Source organism: Nothobranchius furzeri, chromosome 6 (genome assembly GCF_043380555.1).
Source record: "Nothobranchius furzeri strain GRZ-AD chromosome 6, NfurGRZ-RIMD1, whole genome shotgun sequence".
In the NCBI taxonomy this organism is placed as follows: Eukaryota; Metazoa; Chordata; class Actinopteri; order Cyprinodontiformes; family Nothobranchiidae; genus Nothobranchius; species Nothobranchius furzeri.
The window spans coordinates 60,270,801-60,296,384 of NC_091746.1; the positions used below are offsets into that span (position 1 = coordinate 60,270,801).

General features: G+C 41.4%; 2 protein-coding genes across 2 annotated transcripts in view; one reads left to right on the forward strand and one right to left on the reverse strand.

Moving 5' to 3' along the window:
• Positions 1-17,584, reverse strand: part of pcsk5a (proprotein convertase subtilisin/kexin type 5a) — a 40,360-nt gene extending 22,776 nt beyond the window's left edge. The window contains exons 1-15 of the mRNA XM_070552396.1: positions 17,341-17,584; positions 16,109-16,213; positions 13,341-13,499; positions 12,485-12,628; positions 12,112-12,188; positions 11,850-11,938; positions 11,576-11,748; positions 11,251-11,451; positions 5,403-5,503; positions 5,206-5,309; positions 4,747-4,867; positions 4,330-4,518; positions 421-560; positions 173-295; positions 1-26 (exon numbers count right to left, since the gene is read on the reverse strand). The exon at positions 1-26 is cut by the window's left edge and continues 77 nt beyond it. Coding sequence (XP_070408497.1) covers positions 1-26; positions 173-295; positions 421-560; positions 4,330-4,518; positions 4,747-4,867; positions 5,206-5,309; positions 5,403-5,503; positions 11,251-11,451; positions 11,576-11,748; positions 11,850-11,938; positions 12,112-12,188; positions 12,485-12,628; positions 13,341-13,499; positions 16,109-16,213; positions 17,341-17,487 — 1,899 coding nt within the window. The 5' untranslated portion in view covers positions 17,488-17,584. The remainder of the gene's footprint in view (positions 27-172; positions 296-420; positions 561-4,329; positions 4,519-4,746; positions 4,868-5,205; positions 5,310-5,402; positions 5,504-11,250; positions 11,452-11,575; positions 11,749-11,849; positions 11,939-12,111; positions 12,189-12,484; positions 12,629-13,340; positions 13,500-16,108; positions 16,214-17,340) is intronic.
• LOC107373312 (homeodomain-interacting protein kinase 4-like) overlaps positions 1-25,584 on the forward strand; it is a 745,746-nt gene that overhangs the window by 472,907 nt on the left and 247,255 nt on the right. The window lies entirely within an intron of this gene.

A 25,584-nucleotide genomic window follows, 5' to 3' on the forward strand; every position in this document is an offset into this window, starting at 1 on the left:
GTCACTGCATTCTGGGTCACAGGGTCCTGCAACGGCAAACAACGTCAAAGCACAGAGAGCCAATCAGAATCGTGTTTGATGTTTGTGTGATCACACGCTTCACTAACACTGGAAATGCATGTGAAAACTGCATGAAGCAGCTTTTTAAGGGTAAGTGGGGCGTTTGAGTCACCGTTGTATCCTTCTGTGAGATCATTATCCTCTGAGAAATCCGCTGATCGGGCTCGCCTACGATGCATATGATCCGGCTGCTCTGCAGTGCCATAAATCACCAGAGACCACTTCTTTAGCATCGCTGCGGAACGACAGGGAGCATGTAAACAGGTTTGCCCCATGAGGTTCCTGCATTGTGTTTCTGCTTGAACTTCAACTTATGTAAGTTTCATAAGGCAGCAATTCCACACAAAAAAGGGAACAAACCTAATTCTGAGCTCGCTTCCTGCCTCCGAGAAGGAGTATCCTTGATTTTCAAAGTCCACTCCCCCACTGCCTGCTCCCCCCAGCAGTGAGCAGTCATGAAATCCCAGTTCTGAAATCCCTCCGTGGAGTTGTCAAGAGGCCTAAACCAAAACATTACATGGTTACGAGCAGACAGCTTTGTGTCGTTTCTACTACTTTTAATTAGCAGATCATTAGAAAGCAACATTGTTTAATTAAAGGATTTATTTTACTCTAAATGAGTTATTCTGGGTGGATTACAACAAGAACCTACAAGTTGGGCCATGAAACCCCCTCCCAACTACTTTCTGTAATTAGAGCTTTCTTCTATTATTGTTTGAGAATTCGGTGCTGTGGGAAATTTGTTCCAATTGTCTCTCTATAATTTTTTTAACTGAGGCATATTTGGAGAGTTTTCCAAGTTTAACAGCCTGTTTAAACCAGAGGTTCACTGAGGAACGCCATGTTCTTTTTGAAATATGATCAGTCATTTTGCGTTTCACTTACGGGCTGAACGTGAAAATAGTCTTCTACCACTATTTCCTGCATTAGCCAATGATAGAAACATGCTGTGGTCAGAGGACGCCACATAGATACGACAAACTGTAAATTCTCTTTTTATGACATCACCAACTTGGCTTATGACCATGAAAAGCTGTGCTGACATTTTCCACAAGGAGATAGCACATTTAAGCTAGTAGAAGCTAGCAATTAGCACAAGTTACTCCACAACATGGCGGAACACAGTCAGGCTCGTGGAGGTAAAACATCAACGTAGCATTTTTATACCTGAGAAAGAATTAGTCATCATCACACACTGGTGAAATTATTTCTCAGCTTTGACCCATTTCCTTTGGATGATTTGGTGGTTTAACCCCCCCCCCAATCCAACCCTGGCCTTAGTGACCTAGTGGTAGAGAGTCCGCCCAGGGACCGAGAGATCGAAGTTCAAATCCCAATCAGGTCATACTTTAAAAATGGGACCCAGGGCCTCATTGCTTGATACTCAGGGGTTGGATTGGGGGGTTAAACCACCAAATAACTTCTGACTCATTTCTATGTTTAAGAATCATAATTATGTTGTTTTTCACTCCCCTTTCCTTCAACTAACTTCTACTTCCTAAGGTCCTGCAGATGCAATCAGACCATCACACTCCTGCCACCATGCTGGACCGTTGGTAGGATGATCTTTTCCTGCACTGTTACTTCCATACTAAATGTAGTGGGATACTGATGAACTTTTTCGCCAAGGACTTGAAATTATGAAGATGTTTTGGAGAATATGAGATGGATCTTTGCGTTTGTTTTGGTCAGCACAGATTTTAGACAACAAATTCTCCCTCTTGCGCCATTTTTGCTACCTTTCATTTCCTTGTTGTTCAGTCTCTGACCTGAACATTCTTTTGGAGTAGAAGATGTTGCTTTATGAGACCTTTTAGCCAACTTCATGCTGTTAGACATAATATCAAATATATTTATCAATTCTACAGAAACAACAACAAAACATGGAAGTGTTGAGGAGGAAAAAAGCCACAACAGAAGAAGGAGACATTTTTTTTCCTCGCTGTGAACATCAGCCGCAATGTTTTAGGCGTCCAGGCTGACGGGGTGCTCGTACGCTTAATTATAAAAAGAAATAAGCAGATGATATCCATACATAATTGTGCTATCTGTAGCTTCGTCAAGCAAATGCTATTTTGATGCAAACACACCTAAATGGTAACATTCAAACAAAAACAGGAAACAACTTCAATCAAAGAGAAAGTACAACTCCAGGTATCACACTGTTCATTCATATTATATAAATGAAAAGGTTCATGCTCATGAGTTCAATTAGGGATTAAATCAGGATTTTTTACGGTCTTCTTCACATTTCTAAATTTAGCCCAAGAGCAGAATGTTCATCAGTAGCTTGTGTGTACCCCATGCAGCTGCTGGTGTCAATTTGCCTTCTCCAATTAGAAAAATATTTCTCATATCTGACCCGCGTGGGACATGTGTGTCAGGTAGAATCAGAGCATTTAGACCAAACTCTCCAATGATCATGGAGGTAAATCTCATTCCTGCTAATACACAAGTTCTGGAGAGATGAATGAAGAAAATCCTTTGGAGCAATGAAGTGTGTGTTTGTAAAAATGTTTCAAGAGACGGACCTATTCTTCTGAATAGAGCATTCTGCCACAGAAGATATTTTGTGTAAAGTTTAGAAGACATTGACAACACATTTGCTTTAAAATATTTTTTTAAGTTAGAGTGACGGTGTGTATTTCCCCTGGCGATAGGGGGCAGTGTAACTAAATCATTGCAAGCAAGCAGCGTTTTTGTGTAATCTAGAAGAAAGAAAGAGAGAAAGAAAATAATTGTTTCAATAGCGCGTCTCAAGATAAAAATCACAAGGTGCTTCACAAGAACAAAAACTCTGCCATGTGGACCTCAAGGAATAAACCATCAATCCTGCTCTATGGTCAACTTTCCTCACAGGGTCACCTATGAAGACAGTGGGAGGGTTAAAAGAAAAGTTCTCTGCTGGCCACATTTAAAAATGGAGTCTGTATTCGTGTCGAATTGCAACTTGTTGTCAATCCAAGAACCTAGGTATTTGTACTTATTCACCATCTCAGCCACATTGCCTGAGATACCACACGAATGCCCCTACTGGGCTTTTCTAGTTTTTTTGCGCCCAAAACGTATATTTTTTCTTCCAAACTTTCTGAGCTAAAATGATGCTCACACACACATACACATACACATACATACACACACATTAGGGGCATGTCCAGGGAGTAACCAGGGGTGGCAAATGCAATCGTCGAAACCTGATTGGCCATCCTAATTGCCACCCCACTGAGTGGCCACAAAAGGCTTGGGATTCAGATTTTTTTTATCTTTATTTAACCAGATGAGTCGATTGAGAACTCATTTTCATTTACAACAATGATCTGGCCAAGAGGCAGCAGGAACACACACATATGCCGCTGACACACCAGCATCGGCTCCGCTCCGCTCTGCCCGCCCCATTCTGGCCATGTTGTTCCACACTGCCTTAGGAATGCAAACGTGACTGAGCACATCTGTGGTCTGTGACGTCATAAGCGCATCCACGATAAACAAAAGCGGCCTGAGAAGTCTTGTTTTTGGAGACTCTCGGACCCTGATTTTGCATCCTGTCTGTTTACTGTGTCTGGCAGCACTGAGTGTGTGTGTGTGTGTGTGTGTGTGTGTGTGTGTGTGTGTGTGTGCGTGCGTGCGTGCGTGTGTGTGTGTGTGTGTGTGTGTGAGTGTCTGTGTGTGTGAGACAGCAGTGAGAGAGAGCAAAACGGCTTCAGTCAGAGGCTTGTTAACTGTTCCACTCTGATTGCTGATCCAGAATGATGCGGGAAACCCCAACGGGTTGATTCTATCTGCCAATCGAAGGCTCCACCTAATGGTAGGCATGATTTTGAACTGGCCAATCAGCCAGCAGTGGGTGTGTCCAGTGCCCTGCTGGGCTCCAGGCAGACCGCCTCAGAAAGAGGGCTGAAAAGATGTCCCGGTTTGTGCGGGAACATCCTCAGAACCATCCCAACCCGGTCCTGGTGGAGTGGAGCCGATGCCAGTGTGTAAGTTCCAATAGTTAGTTTTACACCAAAGAAAAACAGAACAGATAAAAAGATTCTAGATAAAAGTACGATAAAACTGTTAGACATAAAGACAGAGGACTGTTCTCATATATAATATGTACAAGTAATCAAAACATACTTAAAACAATCTTTAGATACTCAGAAGCCCGCCTTCCCCCTCATAGGTGCCACCCATGCATAAACAAGTGGGCCAACCCATTTTAAAAGGCCTGGACACGTCACTGACAAACACACACACACATTGAAGATGTGGGAGAGCGTTTCCTGTTACCTGTTCAGCAGAAGCTGTGACACAGTGCCTGAAGGTGATGTGAGCGTAATGGAAAGGTCGCCACGACGACCATGAGCGATGGTTACACGGATTACCACATGCTCCACGTAAACAACGCGCTGCAGGGCCTCGCTGGAGCAGCCTGTTGTCTGGTACACAGACGTCAGCACCGAGCCTGGGTGAATTATTCTGTGTTGAAACAGGCGAAGGGGAAACGAGTAAAGACACACAGCAAGCATCAGAGAAAGGATGGAAAACAAGAGAGTTATAGAAAAAGAATAACATAAAGAAGCCCATTAAAGAGTGTGTAAGTGAGTGTGTGAAGTGAGACAGAAATAGATGAGGCTGATAGTGAGAAAACCAAGGGAAGCCCCGACTGGAAACAAAGATCTTCTGCTGTATTGTTGGTGTGTTTACCTGCTCAGCTGGGGAGCAGCCTCCTCCACACACTCATGCTGTGAAGGGACTTGTTTCCAGCCTTCTGCCTGCTTCACCATGCTCTCAGCATCCAGCAGGCCGAAGCCATAAAGGTGGCTCACTAACAGGCACACGCACACCACATTAGCCGGGGTAGAGAGGGCATGTAGAGGCATGGAAAAGACTTCACATCCCCCTGAGACTCTGTGGGCGTTTATTGCTATTCTGCTCACCGTACCTCGTTAGTTTATGATACGCTCACTGCTTTATAGTTTCCATAAAAATGTTAAGAGAAGCTTCACCAAAATGTGTCAAGCTCAACTTATTGTTCCTCCCAGGGTTTTAAAGAGATTTTATGAAAAACATGTGGTTCGTTTGTAAGATTTGTTCTAACAATTAAATATATATTTACCAAAATGAAAGCATTTTATACAAAATAAAGACAACAACCAACATTACCTCTGTATCCAGCTCCATTAACGTGCCAGTCTGAAGCAATAAGATGACGAGCGTTTGATGTTTGCACTATAATGTGCTGCACATCCCTCCAGGTCAGTGAGGGACTATGGAAGGGTCAAACAGAATGGAACAACAGATACTCGGCCAGCGTTGCTTCATTGATTTCTACCTCGTCTGAATGTTGGATTGTGACTCACTTGGCCTCCAAAGTGAGAGCGATAATCCCAGCAGCCACAGAGGAGGAGAGGGAAGTCCCTGACCGAGTCCTACTACATCTCCGCTGTGGTCCAAGAGTTACCTGTCCAGGACAATGAAGTGTAACTTTAGGTTTCCTCTGTTGCAGGACACATCTGTGATTGTTTTCTCAGTGACAAAAATACAAATAGGCCGAGCTGGATTTTTAACCGAAATACTTATTGTGTCACAAGCAACATATGTTAGCCTACTTTTGCAACCAGTCAGATCACAGCATTTTGGAGATTCTTGATCTCATTTTTATTTTCTCGCATAGTTTAAAAATCCAAACTGCATCATGGAAAAATGCTGGAAGAAAGTAGAACTAATAGTGAAATTACGTCATGGTTTTTAAAAACGTAATGAATTTTATTTATATAGCACTTTCACACAAGCATGAGGTCGAACAAAGGGCTGAACACATCAGAGACAGTAATAAAAATACCCAGTATCATGAGATAACGTCAGGGATTAAAACAAGAATTTAAAAGAGACCGGCGGTCACTGTCGTTTGTATAAAAGCTCTGGAGTAAAAATGAGCCTTCAGTTGACTCTTTAAAGTGTGGAGCGAAGGCGCTTGTTTGATTCTTGATGGGAGGTCACTCCACAGCATCAGGGCAAAGACTGAAAAGGCAGTTCTCTTTCTCAATTTAATGTATATTGAGACTGCCAAAAATCAATCAATCAATCAAATTGTATTTGTATAGCGGCTTCCACTGCCTTTATGCTGAACATGACAAAAAATAATAAAAGACCAGAGAACAATAAAACACATAAAGCAGCATGTAAAAATGACTAAAAATCATAATGCATAAAAGCTAAATGATAAAAATGAGTCTTCAAGCGATTCTTTAAGGCCTGCAGTGATGTGACTGTTTGATAACAAGTGGGAGCTCATTCCAGAGTGTGGGATCTGGGACAGAAAAGGCCTGATCACCTTTAGTCTTGTACCTTGTTCATGGGACTTTTTGTGATTGTTGATCAGCTGAGCGTAGGAAGCGTGAACGGGCATGCGTTTGTAGTAACCCAGCCAGACATGACGGGCCACGGAATGGAGGGACTGGAAAACGAACAAGACTTTGCCTGATAAGCCACAGGCGGCCAGTGCAATGAGGCCAGCACAGGCGTAATTTGAGCTGTTTTCTTCGAGTCCGTCAGTAATCTAGCTGCTGAATTTGAAATAGCTGTAGCTGTTTCAGTGCTGCCTGACTTAGCCCAGCATAAAATGCATTGCAGTCATCAAGCCATGATAAAACAAATGCATGCAGGACAGACTCAAGATGTTATCGTGACGACATCGGCTTGATTTTAGTGAGACGGCACAAGTGAAAAACAAAACAGTGTATAACAACCATGTTGATGTGGCTATCAAATTTGAGTTCAGAATTGATTACCACCCCCAGGCTTGTGAGAGCTGACTTTTAGCATGGTGTCAAAGGATCCAAATCAAGAGCAGAGCTCACTCCCCCTTAGTAGGGAGGAATGAAATAAGCTCAGCCTTGCTCTTATAAAGATGGAAGTAATTTGCTGCAAGCCAGAACTTGACCTCTTCCAGACAAGTCAGGAGCTTGGCAATGGAACATCCTGCCCCAGGACACAAAGGACAGTAAATCTGGCAGTCATCTGCATACAGACCAAATTTAATACAATGTTTGGGTAAGATTGCTCCCAATGGGAACAAATAAAGGACAAAGAGAAGTGGGCCCACGACTGAACCCTGTGGTACCCCACACCACAGGCCTTCCCAAGAGGACACAGAGTTGCCCACCATAACACAAACCCTCCTTCCCTGGAAGTATGGCCACAGCCATTCAAGAGCTGACCCCGAAATCCCCACTAATCATTCCAAGCGATCCAGTAGAATGCTATCATCAACCGTGTCAAAGGCTGCTGTTAAGTCTAATAACAGCAGTACCACAGCTACACCCTGCTAATAACGGGCGTAGTCTGTCTCATGTGAGTCCCCCGCGACAGCACAGGCAGCCAATCATACTGGCCATGTGCATTACGGAGGTGGGACTCGAGGAGAGAATGTCATATAGCCCTTTTTGCACCTATAGGGTAACAAGACATTGAAAGGCTTGTTTTGTAAAGTGACAGAGAGTTTTTATTTCCTGGCAATAGGGGGCAGTAGATACCTAAATCATTGCAAGCAAGCAGTATTTTTGTATCACAGTAAGGCCTTACCAACTTGCCAATTAGGGTCAAAAGCTCTGGGGAGTGCAAACGTTAGCAAAATAACAAGCACATCAGACTCCCTTTCATCACTGGCAAACATGTGAAGAGGTAAATGTGTGAAACAACATTTAACAATGATGAAAGTTTTGTAACCGTTTGTTACAAATCAGTAAAGGCATTTTGTTCTCATGGGCTCCCATACAGGGAAACATGGCATCTAATATGGCATCACCCAGAGACTTAGACCTGCTCCCACATATTTTAGACCTGATTTTTTGGTTATATGTTATGAAACCACCAATATTTTTCAACAACTGGGCAGAATTTTCAACAACATTTTGATGGATATTTTCAGAAATTAATGGTAAAAATTTCACATTGTCTTTTTAAAGGAGGCAGTGAAATTATTGGTGGGGAGACGTCACCTCTGTTCTTGCCAAACCTACGCCATTTGACATTGACTATGTTTGCTTTGCAATGTTAACATTTTATCTCCGCAAATAACACGAGCCTGAAGGAGTTTTTCCATGTGGTGGAGTTGCTAATGCTAACAGTTAGCTTCTGCCAGCTGGGACGTGCTGTCCTCTCTCTTGGATGCTAAACCAACAACAGCCTTCCCTGTCATGAGCAAAGATTTCCCTGTGATACAGATCTGTGCGGCTTTTTCTGATTGGAGCGTTTCCCAGTCTATTCCAGGAAATGGGTGTTGCATGTGAAACTCAGAGGGACTGATCGTATTTGACAAATACCATGACGAAACATTTTCTCAGTGAACTTGCTCTTTAAAGACGGGAATTACATGTGAATCATGTCGATATATATACCTATACTGTATGCCTGGAGTTGCTTTAAAAAGTACTCAATAGTCTTTTAAAATGAGAACAAGGACTTTTTTAATTATTTAAAAATGAACAAGTTCATTTTAGATTCACTGCAAGTTTAAAATCTAGGTTTTAAAGCTGGAGTTGAACTTTAGAGAGAAGTAGTTTTAAGTACTTTTCAAAAAGGTTTTTTTCTTTTGAATGAGTCAAAATTCACCCCTCTCTCCTCAGTTAACTGTGCAGAGGGTGCTTCAAATACAGTTTCATTATATAAACACAATCATTATGGCATCCATTACTTTAACATAAAAGCAGCAGGAGAGCTTCAACCTTAACACAATGCATGCTGGGATTGTTTTATCCTTCAATGAGAGTGAATATGACGTATCTAATTGAATTTACAGATAAAAGTGTTTATCTAGTCTAATTAAGATTTGAGCATAATGAAAATTTGTTTTCAGGACTTAAGTAATCACAGTGATTACCTGTGACAGATTAAGTCTGTGTGTTTTAATAAATGATAGAAAAAATCATTTTATGTATTTATTCTTGTTTAATATTTTTATTTTATAGTTTTCTGTGATCTGATGAATTGCTCCAGGCATTATAATTAAATGTCTTCACCATGTATTTATTTTTCTGAACTAAGTCCAACTTTTTTTTAGCAAACAGGAAAAGCTGCTGTTGAATTATAATTTTTTTTTTTTTTTTTTAGGAATAGGGCAGACACTTTTTCCTCTATCGATTTAAAAATCTGGAATTTCATTGTAATTCTAAGGTAAATAAGCACACTCAACAAAAATATAAATGCAACACCTTTGTTTCTGCTGCGATTTTTCATGAGATGGACTTAAAGATCTAAAACTCATTCCAGATACACAATATTACCATTTCTCTCAAACATTGCTCACAAATCAGGCTAAATGTGTGAGAGTGAGCACATGTGCTTTGCTGAGATATGCCATCCCACCTCACAGGTGTACCACATCAAGATGCTGATCTGACATCATGAGTAGTGCTCAGGTGTACCTTATATGCCCACAATAAAAGGACACCCTGGAATGTGCAGTTTTTTTGCTTTATTGGGGGTCTGGGGACTCAGAACCGGTCAGAATCTGTTGTGACCACCATTTGCCTCATGCATCTTCTTTGCATAGAGTTTATCAGATTGTCAATTGTGGCCTGTTGAATGTTGGTCCAGTCCTCTTCAATAGCTGTGTGAAGTTGTTGGATATTAGTGGGAACTAGTACATGCTGTTGTATACACCTGTCAAGCACATCCCAAACATGCTCAACGGGTGACATGTCCGGTGAGTATACTGGCCATGCAAGAACTGGGACATTTTCATCTTCCAAGACTTGTGTACAAATCCTTGCAACATGGGGCCGTGCATTATCTTGCTGAAACATGAAGTGATGTTCATGGATGTATGGCACAACAATGGGCCTCAGGATCTCAACACGGTATCTCTGTGCATTCAAAATACTATCAATAAAATGCACCTGTGTTCTTCATCCAAAACAGATGCCTGCCCATGCCATTACACCACCACCACCATGGGCCATTCAATCCACAACATTGCCATCAGCAAAGCACTCACCCACAGGACACCACACACACTGTCTGCCATCTGCCCTGAACAATGTAAACCGAGATTTATCTGTGAAGGGAACACCTCTCCAACGTGCCAGACGCCATCGAATGTGAGCATTTGCCCACTCAAGTCTGTTACGGCGATGAGCTGGAGTCAGGTCAAGACCCCGATGAGGACGACGAGCACGCAGTTGAGCTTCCCTGAGATGGTTTCTGACAGTTTGAGCAGAAATTGTTTGGTTATGCAAACCAATTGTTTCAGCAGCTGTTTGAGTGGCTGGTCTCAGACGATCTTGGAGGTGAACCTGCTGGATGTGGAGGTCCTGGGCTGGTGTGGTTACTCGTCGTCTGCGGTTGTGAGGCCGGTTGGATGTACTGCCATATTCTCTGAAAAGCCTTTGGAGACGGCTTATGGTGGAGAAATGAACATTCAATGCACGAGCAACAGATCTGGTTGACATTCCTGCTGTCAGCATGCCAATTGCACGCTCCCTCAATGCTTGTGGCATCTGTGGCATTTTGCTGTGAGACACATCTGCAGATTCCAGGGGGCCTTTTATTGCGGGCAGTATGAGGTACACCTGTGCACTACTCATGATGTCGGATCAGCATCTTGATGTGGCACACCTGTGAGGTGGGATGGCTTATCTCAGCAAAGCACAGGTGCTCACTATAACACATTTAGACTCATTTGTGAACATTGTTTGAGAGAAATGGTAATATTGTGTATCTGGAATAAATTTTAGATCTTTAAGTCCATCTCATGAAAAATCAGAGCTGAAACAAAGGTGTTGCGTTTATATGGAATGTTTATTATGTGAAGTGCCTTGAGTCGACTCTTGTCGTGATTTGGCGCCATATAACTAAACTTGAATTGAATTCAATATTTTTGTTGAGTGTGTATATATATATATATATATACACACACACACACACACACACACACACACGCACACAAACACACACACACACACATACACACACACACACACACACACACACACACACACACACACACACACACACACACACACACACACACACATATATATATACATATATATATATATGTATATATATATATATATATATATATATATGTATATATATATATATATATATATATATATATATATATATATATATATATATATATATATACACATATATATGTATAGCATAAGTATCAGCAGCTTACTTCTGCTGGGCCAAACTCACCAGTTCCTCCTCACCGATGTGAGCTGCAGCCAGTGTAGAGGAACATTGTTCCAGGTATTTTGGAGGGATGCCTCTACGAGAGACGCTGCTGATAGAAATGGTGTAAATGCTGCTGCTGTAACCATCACAGGAACAATGGTCACCTGCTCCACCTCCGTTCCCCGATGGCCATACAAAAATTGACCCCCTCCCATGCCGTCCCTGCAATTAGTTTGGAAAGCAGAAAAAAACAACTGGTTCAACCCTTTTTTTGAAATAATGACAAGTCCAATAAGGAAACATAGCCAAAAAGTTCTGTTTTCTCTTCTCTCTAAGAAACTCTCACTGTTTTAGTGCCGATCTGTAGAGCAAGTCGAGTCAGAGGCCCCGGTCCCTCCAAAGAGGCCCCATTATCTTCTGGTCCCCAGCCAGCTAAATAAATATCAATATACTGTGGCCTGAAACTCAGCGATTGGGCTTCTACCATATCGGTCACGTCCCCGTCCAACATACGGATGCCTGCGGAGACGGTGTGGAAAAAAATAGTTGGACTCCTCTACAAAACTCTAACATGACAGAGACCTTCAGTGTGCAACTTTCACACCATCACATGAACTTGCCTCCTATCCGAGCTTGGAAAGAGACTCCAACAGTGCACTGTGACTTATTTGCAGCTGCAGCCACCGTCCCTGCACACTGAGTCCCATGGCTTCAAAGATAGGCGGAGAACAGAACATAAGCTCAGATGCATATGCATGAAGAGGATATGGGGTACTTCCATTACAACAACAACATTCAGAGAGAAACTTGCATATCACACATGAAAAAGAAAAGTTTGCATTGATTAACATTCAGAGAGATCTAGAGATGATATGTGCTTACAAGTTAGCAGCGCTGTCGGAATAACTTGGAGAGGGATCTTGGTCTTGTCCGTTTACATCATAGCTGGCAAGTGGATCCTAAATCAAGCAAATAGTAAGCAGCAGCGGCACATAACAGCTGCCAGCAGCTATCTGTCTCAGTTTCCTCAGACAAATCACAAAGAGCATTATTCACCGGTCCACTACACAGTAAAGTGGATCAGACATTTAATGTCCATTCCAATACTCTTAACCGGCCCTTCCAGACCTTTAACCCAGATGCTCCTGCCTGAAATATCCGTCTCAGCTCCTTGCTGTTTCACTAAAAGCTTTGCCAGATTGCTCATGATTAATGTCCCCTTCCTGAAAAGAGCCTCCCATCCCAGGGCACTTACATAATTTGGCCTCAGATCAGGGTGATCTTGTTCAATGCCATCATCTAGGACAGACACCACCACGCCCTTCCCACTGTAGCCTTTATTCCAGGCTCCCACAATGTTCATGTGAGAGCGACAGCCTCTTGGCTCATCTCTGCAGTGCTGTAAACAAACAAAAGAATATCAAACTTAATGCTTGAGAGTTTAACAATGAATTATTTGCTCTTTGTGTTGAAGTTTGATTTCCCTTGGTTGCCAACTATAGAATTAACAGCTTTCAAATGTAGCTTCAGATAATATCAACAATTTAGAATTAATATTTAGATGCAAATAGAAATATATGAAAGCTTTTGTAAGGCCAATATACACCTAAATATAAAATTGTTGTTCGATATTTCATCTGCAGGAAAAAAGATATAGCTAAAATAAAGGTTGAGTGAAGAGATCTATGAGCAAATCTATTTATTCATGCAACATGCATCTATGTGCAAGAAGAACTCCAACCATAGTATCGATGAACAGATTAAACAAATTAAAGGTATTCTTGTAAATAAATGGACCCAATCCAGGAGATCTCTTTACCATGCTTTTATTTTGGAGGGCCACTAATATGTTACACTAGCTTGAATGGAGCTTAAATCTTCTACATTTATGTATATATTACAATATTTATGTACAACATATTCAGACTTGATTCTGAAATGTAGGGATTACTTAGGCAATTTGGATTCATCTTTAAACATTCAGACAAAAATATTTTATTTTCTTAACATTTGTAGAAAATGTTCCTGGAAAACGAGGAGCTAAATGTGAAATTGTGAGTTTCTTTATAATCCAGACCGTTTAATTTTTGCAATTATAAGAAACGACGTACAAGGTACCACAGGCTGTTCCACAAGGCACCACTGAAGGGCTCGGTCCGGGTGCTGTTAGACTGATCGTCTCTGGTGGTGATATCAGCAGCATGGATCTGACTCCTCCTAAACATCCTCTTTGTTCTCTTCTGGACCACCTGCTGCTGGAGCCATTCCACCTTAGAAGAAACACATCAGACATTTGACAAAGGGAAATTATTTTAATAAATGGAGCTTGGAAATCTAGACACACAGTCACTGAAACAAAATGATCTTGCTCTGCATGTCGGTCTAGCCACGCTCCATTAGAGCCTCGGCAGGCAAGGCCAGTCCTGGGGCTTGCCAATCACAGTGATCTATAGGATTGGTGGGTGGAATGATGCGACAAAGCAAAACTAAGATTGATGACAGCTCTTTTGAAATGGCTTTGGCATCAACTCTGGAATATTTAGATTTGGGCTTTTCTTTGAGTCAAGAGCAGATAGAGGTACTTAAGTCCTTTATTTAGAAAAACGATGTATTTGCGTCTTGGCTGACTGCCCCTTTGGCTGACATCCGTAATGGTGAGTATGTCAATGTTGTCCAATAGCATGCAGAGACAGAAAAACCATTAATCCTGCCCCATGAATGAGATGTTTTAATGTGTCGTGACCAGACATTCACCGGAGTTAGCATCTTCTCAGAAGTGTCTTTTGATGAGAAGTTAAAGAAAATCGCCATGCAAGTTCACTGCAGTTATCTAAAGCGGTAGGAAGCCAAACGGAAGTGACCATTTTCCGTGACATCAAACTGCACACACTGCGGAGCAATGGCATGCATGGGTGTCGTCCATGAGGGAAGCCTCTCCTAAAGCATATGCACAATAAAGCATGCATAGGGTTTTTTTAGGACCCAATGCTGAAAGGGATGAAAACTACTGGGACGCTATGAACAGGAGTGATAAGACAAACATCACTGTTTTAGGACCAAATGGTTTCAAACGTGTATGGTGGCGTAAAGGTGAAGATTTCAAAGAGAAATGCACGGTGCCTACAGTGAAGCATGGAGGTGACGGTGTCATGTGGGGATGCATGAGTGCTGCTGGTGTTGGGGAGCTGCATGAACTCAACAATGGACTGCTCTGTACTGAAGGAGAGGATACTGCCATCACTCCGTGCTCTTGGTCATCGTGCACTTTTCCAACACAACAATGATCCAAAACACACATCTAAAGCTACTGTTGCATTTCTGAAGAAGAACAGGGTGATGGTCATTGAAAGACCAAGTATGTCTCCTGATCTGAACACAATGGAACACCTGTGGTGAATTCTGAAGCAGCAAGTTGAGCACAACTCTCCATCCAGCATCCAGGCTCTAAAAGAGGTTCTTCTTGAAGAATGGAAAAAGATAGATGTTGCAATGTGATGCCAACTTGTTCATTCCATACCTAGAAGACTCGGTGCTGTCCTTGAAAATCACTGTGGTCATAAAAATACTAGATGTAGTCATTTTTGTTCATTTTTGCTTCAACCAAGTTTAGTAAAACAGAAGATTTTGTGATCTAAGTTATATTATTGACCTTAATTTTATGTTATGGAATTAAACAAGTGTTCAATAAAACCCAGCCTTGCGAAAATTCTGGAAATTGTTATTTTGTTCATTGAACTACTGATTAAATTTGTACTTTTTAAAGGGGGTGTACTCATTTATGCTGAGCACTTCCCAGGCTAGTGTTTATGTAAATCTAACAAATATGAAGGAGAAATGTGGAGCTAGGATTGGAACAACATTCAATGTAACTTGTACCAAGTTTTGTAACTTGGAACATGTTTCATGACATGTAACTTTGGATTCGTAACTTGTAACTTTAGTTTTCTAACTTGTAATTCTCAATTCGTACATGTATTTCTTGTTTTGTAACAGGAACTTTTCATTTTGTACATGTATTTTTTTATTTTGTAAAATCAAGCTTTGATTTTGTACATTTACTACTCATTTTGTAACATCAAACATTCATTCAGAAACATGAAACTTTCATTTTGTAACTTACATCTAACTTTAGTTTTGGAAAATGTAATTCTCCATTTGCACATGTATTTCTCATTTTGTAACATGAAACTTTCATTTTGTACATGTATTTATTATTTTTGTAACATCAAACGTTCATTCAGAAACATGAAACAACAGGCCCTACAGGTAAAAAATTGTACGTTGCCAAATAAATAAACATAAATATGATAACTTTAAAAAATATTATACGTCCCCTTTAAAACCAGGTTCTATTTATTGTTTTGTTTAAAATGCTGGCTAAATATGTCAAATCAGTAGTGATCGCGATTGGTCGACTTTCAATTTTCTGACACTTTTTGCAAGCCAGAGATAATATCTAAGAGAATTTATGTGCTATGTGTGCTTTTTTCCCCCAAAGCAACTTACAATCAATAAGCAATGTTTTTTTTTTCTGTTTTCTTGCTCGTTATTTCTGAGCAGCAGTAACCAACAATTTGTGTCAGTGGAATTAGTTCAGCTCGAGTTCTCAGAGTTCTCCAGTTTGATTCAAAATCAGGATTAAAATGTACTTTTTTTGTCTCATCAGAGTAATTACAGGTAATCTGTGGGTGCATGTTCTGTTTTTTAGTGTGCTAAGTAGCAGTTTGTTAAATATTTGCCGCCTCAAGCTTACAGCACAAGCAGAAATCCTCTCCATCGTTAGGAATGAAAGCTTGTTCTTGTACACCCCACAAAAAATATGCTACTCATTAATATTTCAGCAGAGTCCTGCATCTTGACTCGCATCGCATTACTATACCTTGGCCTCCTTAGCGATGTGATTAGTCACTTCTTTGTTGCTGGCAGTGGAACGATTTGCCGTGTCATGGTGGTGGAAGCTGTAGTAACTCTTCAGGCCTGTGATCTGGGAAATGCACATAAATCCTATAATTTATAATTAATATTACTGCAAAAAACATATAGAGAAGTTCCTTCTGCAATATGAGATAATAAATATTTAAAACAGCTGTTGGTGTCTTTCATTCATGGTTACCGTACACCTGTGATAGTATTTCAGGTGATGGCAACCTGAGCTGCAGGACCAAACCGCTGCTTGTGTTGTCAGAAGAGTGTGAGTCCTCATTTTGCACATGTGGATAATTGTGCCACCATGTTGACAGGTTTTATTTTTCTTAAAACTAAGCAATTTATGTTTATTTTTTAAAAAGCCATTTTTCTGACAGAGGAGAAAAAATAATGGCCTTGATTTATTCCCTGGTGACTCCGTAGTAAAATCGACAGATTTTTTTTACCTTAGTTTAAAGAAGCTTTTTTTCATTTTAATTGGGCTTCTTGTTCATTTTTTTCCGCAGCAGACCTGAAAGTTTCATTACAGTAACTAGCCCACGAGAGTAGATGAGTTTTATGAGCACGGTTTATTTATCTGTATTCTTTAATTATTGATGGGATCATTCAGTGAATAAAACAGTGAACTTTATCACTGTTTTATTTAAGATCTTGCTACCTTGAACAGAACCACAATGTAGTTAAAGAATTTATTTCTGGAGCGTTTAAGTGCCCAATTCATGTTTTATTTTTTATGTTGTGCTTAAAGACCCACACACAGTTCAGCATTAGGAAATTCCTTTTATCTTGATATTTCCACCGACAAGAGAAAATAGAAAAAATGAAAGCAGATCACAGAACTAAATATTTAATTTAGGTTTTGCAACATTTGTATAATTTTATTTTAAAGTGAAGAACCAATTTACTAAGTTTTGTTCTGGATTTTGTTTACCGTGAAGCAAAGTTTAAGTCTTCACTATTAATTGGAACATTTTCTATATGGAAAATGAACATTTTATGGTTTTCCCAAAATATTTAAACTACTATATTTTAATACATTATTACAAAATAGCTTTAGGAATAATTCTTTCTTTGATGAAACGGTATTGATGATTGCCTGCGAGGCAGTATTTAGCATGAATACCCACACTTTTCTATTGACTTAAGTCGAAAACAAAACTGTTTCTCATGATCCAACACACTCACCTGACCCATGTTGATAAATCCATATTTCTCTGCTATCCTGTCCACACTCTCCTTGTCTCCTCTGACTTTAACCGCCCAGTTGTTTGTGTAAACAGCAGCGTGACAAACTTGTAGGAGTGTTCCCATCCACAGCATTAAAAAATGCATTATGTCTGCTTGTAAAGAATAAGAAACCAGCTCCCTCTGAAGATTCAAACGGTGCTCCTGTTCTTGGCTTTACTAAAGAGGCTTCTCATGTCTAAAGGCTTACGTTGTAAGTGGTGAAAACATAAAACATGCTAGTGATGTTCTGCAGAAACAGGATGGTTGCAGAGTGAAGCTGTCAAGTCTTGATTCTGTCTCGCTGTCAGCAGTCTGCTATCAAATTACTTCAACATTGGAGCCGTGGATTATCTCATCCTGTCAGTGGCTTTTTGCGATCTGACCTGTGTAGTTTGTCTGCGTGATTCACTTCTAACTCATAGACTCCTCTTTAGCTTTTAGTGTTCTATCATCGTTAGAAACAGGAGGGTCCTAGTTGAAAATGCTGTAGCGATGACTGCAGACTAATAAAAGTTTTAAAAGATACCGGTGAGATAACAAGAAGCATGATGTCATACACACCCTCAGGGGTGGCGTTAGGCCCGGCTACTGGGGCTCAAGCCCCAAATGTTTTATGAAAAGCCCCAGATCTAAAACATGGAAGTAACGTGCAGTACCAAAGTCCAACAGAGAGGGAGCAGCTGGCAGTAGTTTGTATACAGCCTGTCGGAGTCTTCACCACTGAAGAAGAAGCCCTTCAGCAGCCGGCTTCTTCTACAGTCTCTGCCTGAAACGCATGAGCGTAGATGGACATAAGGATGTTTTTAGACCAAAAGTACAGTGACAGAACCCCAGCTTTGAGACTGGTGTTGACTCAGGTTTGTGAGTCTTATTTGAAAATATTTGTTGTGCTGCTGGTTTGCCTAAAGTTAGTGTAACCCAGAAGCTAGAACCTTAATGAGGTATTAACTAATTGGCTTACTAATATGATCCATCCTCAATTTAGATAAAATATAAAATATAAATTAAGGAAATTAACAATACTAATTAATAGATATCTAATTAACTAATAGATAATTTCATAATGAATTATTGGAAGGGTGAATAACTAAAATAACGAGTTTAATATTAAACATCGGTTAAAACAAGAATCTTGAACATCACTAACAGAAACAGAAGAGGAAAGCTGTATACTATTGGTCCAGGTGGGAATCTGAAATTTCATTGGCTGAGAGAAATAAGTCCCGCCTCCGCGAAATAAAACCGTGCGACGCAGCTGAGCGAGAGGAGAGACAAACGGCTGTGCAGCACGCAGATACAGAAAGCAAAGACTGAGCGGTTAGAGAGAGAGAGAGAGAGAAAAAAAAAACAACGGTCGAGGCCGTGAAGAACCCTGATTTGGGTGCCGCATAGATAGAGGGAGAGGCGGACTTGACTCCTTCTAATAAGAGCTAGGAACTTGGAACCAACGCGATTTGTGTGGAGACGACAGAGTGAACCAATCCTCTGTAGGAGGGAACCGTTGGAGCACGTTGGCTGGGTTTTTTTTTTCCTTGGGTTTGATCCCGACTCCTATGATCACTCACTTGGAACGAGAACTGGATTTCTTCCTGACGAGGGAGATGGCGAGCCTTAACCACTGAACGAACCAGGACATCTCAAGTAACTGAAGAGCAGACTGCTCTCTTCTGTGAACAATCTCAACGGTGCGGTAGGAAAAAATCGCACCACCGGACTCTGACTTTCACCCCAAGCGTGGGGATTTGACTTGACGCCGGCTGACTTGTGACTCATATAATCAATTCTCATACCGAGCATTTTACTATTGTCGATTGTTTTCATCTGTTTTTGTGTGTTATCTTTATGTGTTATATTTCCCATTATTATTAAAATTTAGTATATAAACCGTTTCATGCTATACCCGTGACTCCAGTCATTCTTAAACAACCTCCAATTCTCCCCGAACCTAATTATTGGCCCATTTGTTTATTTTTTCTTTTAATTATCTTATTGTATCCTGTAATCCGGTTACATAAAACTTGGCGAGCCAGCCAGGAGAATTGTAGAGTTGTTACCTTAGCTAACCATTGACTGACATCATAAGAGTGCCTGGAGGTCACAGTGGTTTGCCATTTTGGCATTATTGGTACTTTTGAGTGTTTTAAAATGGAAGTTGTGAAAACAGAAAAGGTCAAAGTTTCAAATGCTGTTTTAATCAGTGGGTTAACTGATACAGACCTTGATAACGAAGTCTTTGGGTTTATGGAAGGATTCGGACCAGTTAACAGGCGCATTAAGTTACCAAACTGTGATCAGATTATTGTGGAGTTTCAACATGAAGCCACTGTTAAGGAATTAAAGAAACAATGTTTACCCTATGACAAACCTTGTACTAGGAACCCAGATGTTTTCTTTCATATTCAAGACCTAGCCAGCGCGTACAGTCTAGAAACTAGCACATCTGCCACTGATGCCTATCTGTCAGAGCTCAGGGACATAGCTGCGCGTAGCAATCAATCATTTAAAGACCTTCTAATGGAGGAACTGGCAAAAATTGGGGAATCTTTAGGAAGGGATACCCATGCATCTGAACCAGTCACTGAACCAGAGCCAATGCTCCATAGTGACCAAGTTACATATTCCCTGCCTTTAACACCAGAAGTTAACTATATGAACAACTCAAAGGACAATTGTCCACCTACAGAGACTGGAAAACAAAACCCTTGCATTCCACCAAATCTTTTAAACACACCTGAGGTTCAGCGAGTTATTGTGGAACACATTGTTAAAAGCAGTGAGGTTATCCCTCCGCCTACTTCACAATACAGACTAAAACCGTTCTCAGGGCGAGTTCCACACCCTTCTTTTGAAACTGACTATGATACTTGGCGTAGTAGTGTAGTGTTATGCATAAATGATCCTTCACTCACCAAGTCCCAAATTGTACGAAGAATCGTGGAGAGTCTGTCAGCCCCAGCAGCGAGCATCGTTAAAGCTCTTAGTCCAAAATCCGACCCGGAAACGTACCTTGAACATCTCGATTCAGCTTACGCAGCTGTCGAAGACGGCGACGAGCTCTTTGCTCGCTTCTTAAACACAAACCAGGACAGTGGTGAAAAACCTTCCGATTACTTTCAGAGGTTATACACCTTGTTAAACCTAGTTATTCAGAGGAATGGAATTTCCTCCAGTGACGCCGACCAGCAGCTGCTCAAGCAGTTTTGCAGAGGCTGTTGGGACAGCTCGCTGATTTCAAACCTGCAACTCGAACAAAAGAAAGACAACCCGCCTCATTTTACAGCACTTCTCCTCAAACTGCGCACTGAAGAAGACAAACAGGCTACTAAAGCAGCACGCATGAAACAACACTTAGGGGCACAACGAACTAGAGTGTATTCAAATGTGCAAACAACATGCTCTCAGAGTAAAAACACTTGTGAACTGGAAATAGATGATAACTGTGATGACTTACGCAAACAAATCGCTGAGCTCAGGAGCCAAATTGCACAGCTTAAGGTTAACAACACAGATAAAAAGGCAAAGAAAACTCAAAAAGAGTCAAAACCCCGTGTGGGGACTAAAATTCCAGATGAGCCCAAACAGATTCAGCAGATAACAGCAGTGGTGCCCAGACCAAAGCCTGGATACTGTTTTAAGTGCGGAGAAGATGGGCACATAGCTTCTAGCTGTAGCAACGAGCCAAATCCAGCACTAGTTGCAACTAAAAGACTTGCTCTTAGACAGAAGCAGCGCGAGTGGGAGATGTCAAAGCCAATTGCTCAGTCTCCTCCTTTAAACCGGTAGAAGCTCCTATCGTGGGACAGATAGGTGCTAAAGTAGAACCAAGTCCCTCTAAGGAAAGGACAGAGAGACTTTTTTGCAAGCCAGTTCATGCTCATTCAGTGCCAAAACTTCCCAAAAGATTAGTGGGTGGGCGATGCACAGCTACAGTCTCAGTTAACAGTGTTGAATGTAATTGTTTACTGGATTCAGGGTCCCAGGTAACCACCATTGCCAATTCTTTTTACCAAGAACACTTACCTGACCTCTCAATTAAACCCATCAGTAATCTGTTAGAAGTCGAGGGCGCAAACGGTCAAGCAGTTCCTTATTTAGGATACATAGAGATAAGTGTCACATTTCCAAAAGAGCTCGATCAGTCTGGACTTGAGTTACCTACCCTTGCGTTAGTGGTTCCGGATATAAGCTCAAACTCTGATACACCACTACTCATTGGCACAAACACACTCGATCCTTTGTATGAGCAATTGTCTGCCAATAACTTACCTGATTCCAAGGCACTCTCTTATGGGTACCAACACGTGCTAAAAGCCTTAGCAGTCAGAAAAAAACAAAGCAAAGATGGACGAGTTGGTGTGGTGAAGCTTCGAGGGAGAACCCAAGAAGTTCTCCCTGCAAATAAAAAACTGTTACTAGAAGGGTTTATGCAACCCAGCCAAAACAAGCATGAGCCTTATGCACTCATTGAACAACCCACCAATGGTTCTCTACCAGGGGGTATAATTGTAGACTGTTGCCTCATTTCCTTACCTTCACATGGTCCATACAAAGTACCTGTTGTACTAAGAAACGAAACTAACCATGACATCACATTACCCACTAACTGTGTGATCGCTGAGTTAGTTAAAGCCGATCGTGTTATGCCATATCCAGAACCTGACAAAAGTGATCAGAAAGTACTTGCGGCGTGTAGTTCGCAGCAACAGACTTCACCTTCAAACCCTCCTCTCAGTTTTGACTTCGGTACTTCGCCCTTGTCCGAAGAATGGAAAGGGAGGATCACCAACAAACTTAACACTTACTCCGATGTGTTTTCGCACCACGATCTTGATTTTGGTCATACACAACAGATAAGACATCACATCAACTTAAAAGACGAGACCCCATTCAAACAGAAATCTCGGCCGATCCATCCACATGATTATGAAGCCGTGAGAAAACATTTGGAAGCCCTCTTGGAAACCGGTATAATAAGAGAGTCGGAGTCTCCATTTGCCTCACCAATAGTGGTAGTTCGGAAAAAGAATGGTGAGGTACGTCTATGTATAGACTATAGAAAGCTTAATCTGCAAACCATTCGCGACGCATATGCCCTGCCTAACTTGGAGGAGTCATTTTCTGCTCTCGCTGGATCACAGTGGTTTTCTGTGATGGACCTCAAGTCAGGTTACTATCAAATAGAGATGTGTGAAAAGGATAAACCTAAAACTGCTTTTGTTTGCCCGTTTGGGTTTTATGAATTTAACCGTATGCCACAAGGAATAACAAATGCTCCAAGCACTTTCCAACGGGTTATGGAAAAGTGTATGAAGGACATTAATCTGAAGGAAGTGTTAGTTTTCCTAGACGACTTGATCGTCTTTTCCAACTCCTTGGAAGAACACGAAACCAGACTTTCTCACGTTCTTGAACGGCTTAGAGAATACGGACTCAAGCTATCACCAGATAAGTGTCGTTTTTTCCAGACATCTGTGCGTTATCTTGGACATATAGTATCTCGAGATGGCATAAAAACCGATCCAGATAAGGTGGAAGCACTCAAAACATGGCCGAAGCCTCAGACTTTGAAGGAACTCCAATCTTTCTTAGGATTTACCGGTTATTACCGACGCTTCGTTAAAGATTACTCAAATATTGTCAAGCCACTAACATCTCTCACGGCTGGTTATCCACCCAAACGGAAAAACTTTAAAACACCACCATGTAGATCAAAGTACTTGAACCCCAAAGAACCCTTTGGGAATCGTTGGAGCCAAGACTGTGAGAAGTCCTTTCAAACTATTATTGAAGAACTTACCACTTCGCCAGTTCTTGGCTACGCTGACGCAAAACTCCCATATCTAGTACACACAGATGCTAGTACGACCGGACTCGGTGCAGCGCTATACCAAGTGCAAAACGGTGTCACACAGGTAATCGCTTATGCAAGTCGCGGTTTAAGCTCTAGTGAAACTAGGTACCCTGCGCACAAGTTGGAGTTTCTAGCCTTAAAGTGGGCCATAACAGATAAGTTTCATGACTATTTGTATGGGAACACATTCACTGTCATTACTGATAATAATCCGTTAACTTACCTCTTAACAACGGCAAAACTCGATGCAACGAGCTATCGTTGGCTAGCTGCGTTGTCCACCTATAATTTTGACATCAGATACCGTGCAGGTACACAGAACGTTGACGCGGATGGCCTGTCTAGGAGGCTGCATGATAAACCTGAAGACAACTCAAAATTCACTGAGGAATGCCAACGACTAGATGAGTTCCGATCTCATCTTTTATCCTCTGTCAAAGAAGTCGAGCTTCAACTTCAAGCCGAAGCAGTGAAGGCAACATGCCAAAAGCACATGGTCTTGGATGAGACTGATTCTCCTTGTGGTTTAGTTCAGTCACTTGCCATGTCTGCAGCGGCCATTCCAGACCTATTCCAGTTGGAAGACAATAGTGACAGTTTCTTTGCTGTGCCCAAGTATAACCATGCTGACCTTGTCTCCTTGCAGAGGAAAGATCCAACCATTGGCCGAGTCATTCAGCTGCTTATGACTGACAATAAACCGCCAACTGATACTATTGCAGAACCCCCGGTGGTTCTTAACCTTTTGAGAGAGTGGAAACGGTTTGAGTTTCAAAATGATTTACTGTACCGGAGACGCCAATTAGGACCAGAGACATCATTGCAGTTAGTCTTGCCTGATTCATTACGTTCAACAGTCATGCAAAGCCTACATGATGATATGGGGCATCTTGGGGTTGAACGTACGACAGATCTCATTCGGTCCCGTTTTTACTGGCCAAGAATGGCTAGTGATATCGAAATCAAAGTTAAAACTTGCGAAAGATGTATCCGTCGGAAGGCCCTCCCTGACAAAGCTGCTCCAATGGTGAGTATTACCACCACCAGACCTATGGAGTTAGTTTGCATGGATTTTCTCTCCATAGAACCAGACAGTAAGAACACTAAAGATGTCTTAGTGATTACAGACCATTTTACAAAGTATGCAGTGTCCATCCCAACCAAAGATCAGAAAGCCACCACCGTCGCGAAGAACCTGTGGGAACATTTTTTAGTCCACTACGGGTTTCCTGAGCGTCTTCATAGTGATCAGGGACGGGATTTCGAATCACGTACAATCAAGGAACTTTGTTCTTTACTTGGTATCCGTAAAGTCAGAACGAGCCCTTATCACCCTCGTGGCAACCCCGTTGAACGGTACAATCGTACATTACTCAGCATGTTGGGAACTTTACAAGCCACTGAGAAACATCACTGGCGCGATTTTGTAAAACCACTTACTCACTCGTACAATTGTACAAAAAATGACGTGACGGGATACTCTCCCTACGAGCTAATGTTCGGTAGGCAGCCTCGGTTGCCTATAGATATTGCCTTTGGGTTACCGCATTTGAACAAGCCCTCTATAACTCATTCTCAGTATGTTAAAGAACTGAAGAGTCATCTGGAACAGAGTTATGACATTGTCATAAAAAACTCTCAAAAAACAGCGAGGAAGAACAAAGAACGGTTCGACAGAAACATTCGTGAGTCCACACTAGGTGTGGGAGATCGTGTTTTAGTCCGAAATCTTCGCTTAAGAGAAAAGCATAAATTAGCAGACAAATGGGAGCAAACAGTGTATATAGTTCTCAAACAGATGGAAAACTTGCCAGTATACACTGTAAAACCAGAGAACGGAGAAGGACCCAACAGAACACTCCACAGAGATCTTTTACTGCCTTGTGGTTTTCTCTCTTCATTAGAAAATGAAACAGAACGCGTTACGAAACCTAGCAGACCTCATACAAGACAGAGTTCAGCCTTAGAACCTGACCCAGATGAGCCACTTGACGAAGAGGTAGATGAGTTTTATTACTCTGATCTTCCACAAGTGCTAAACCGACCATCCTATCAAATAGCGGTCACCTTGCCAAATAGGGAACTCATAGCAGATTCAGGACCGGTAAATAATATTCAACAACAAAACACACTATCCTTACACACAGGGGATCGCAAGGAACCAACCTTAGCTGGTAATGAAAATGCTGAATTGTCCTTACTTGACAAAGGCATCAACACCGAAACATTCTTACCTGACAGAATGAGTGAAACTGCGACATTCTTACCTGAAAGAGTGAAAGAAGCAGCAACATACTTACCTGAAAAAACGAAAAAAAACGAAGTATACTTACCTGACGTAGAAACGGGGG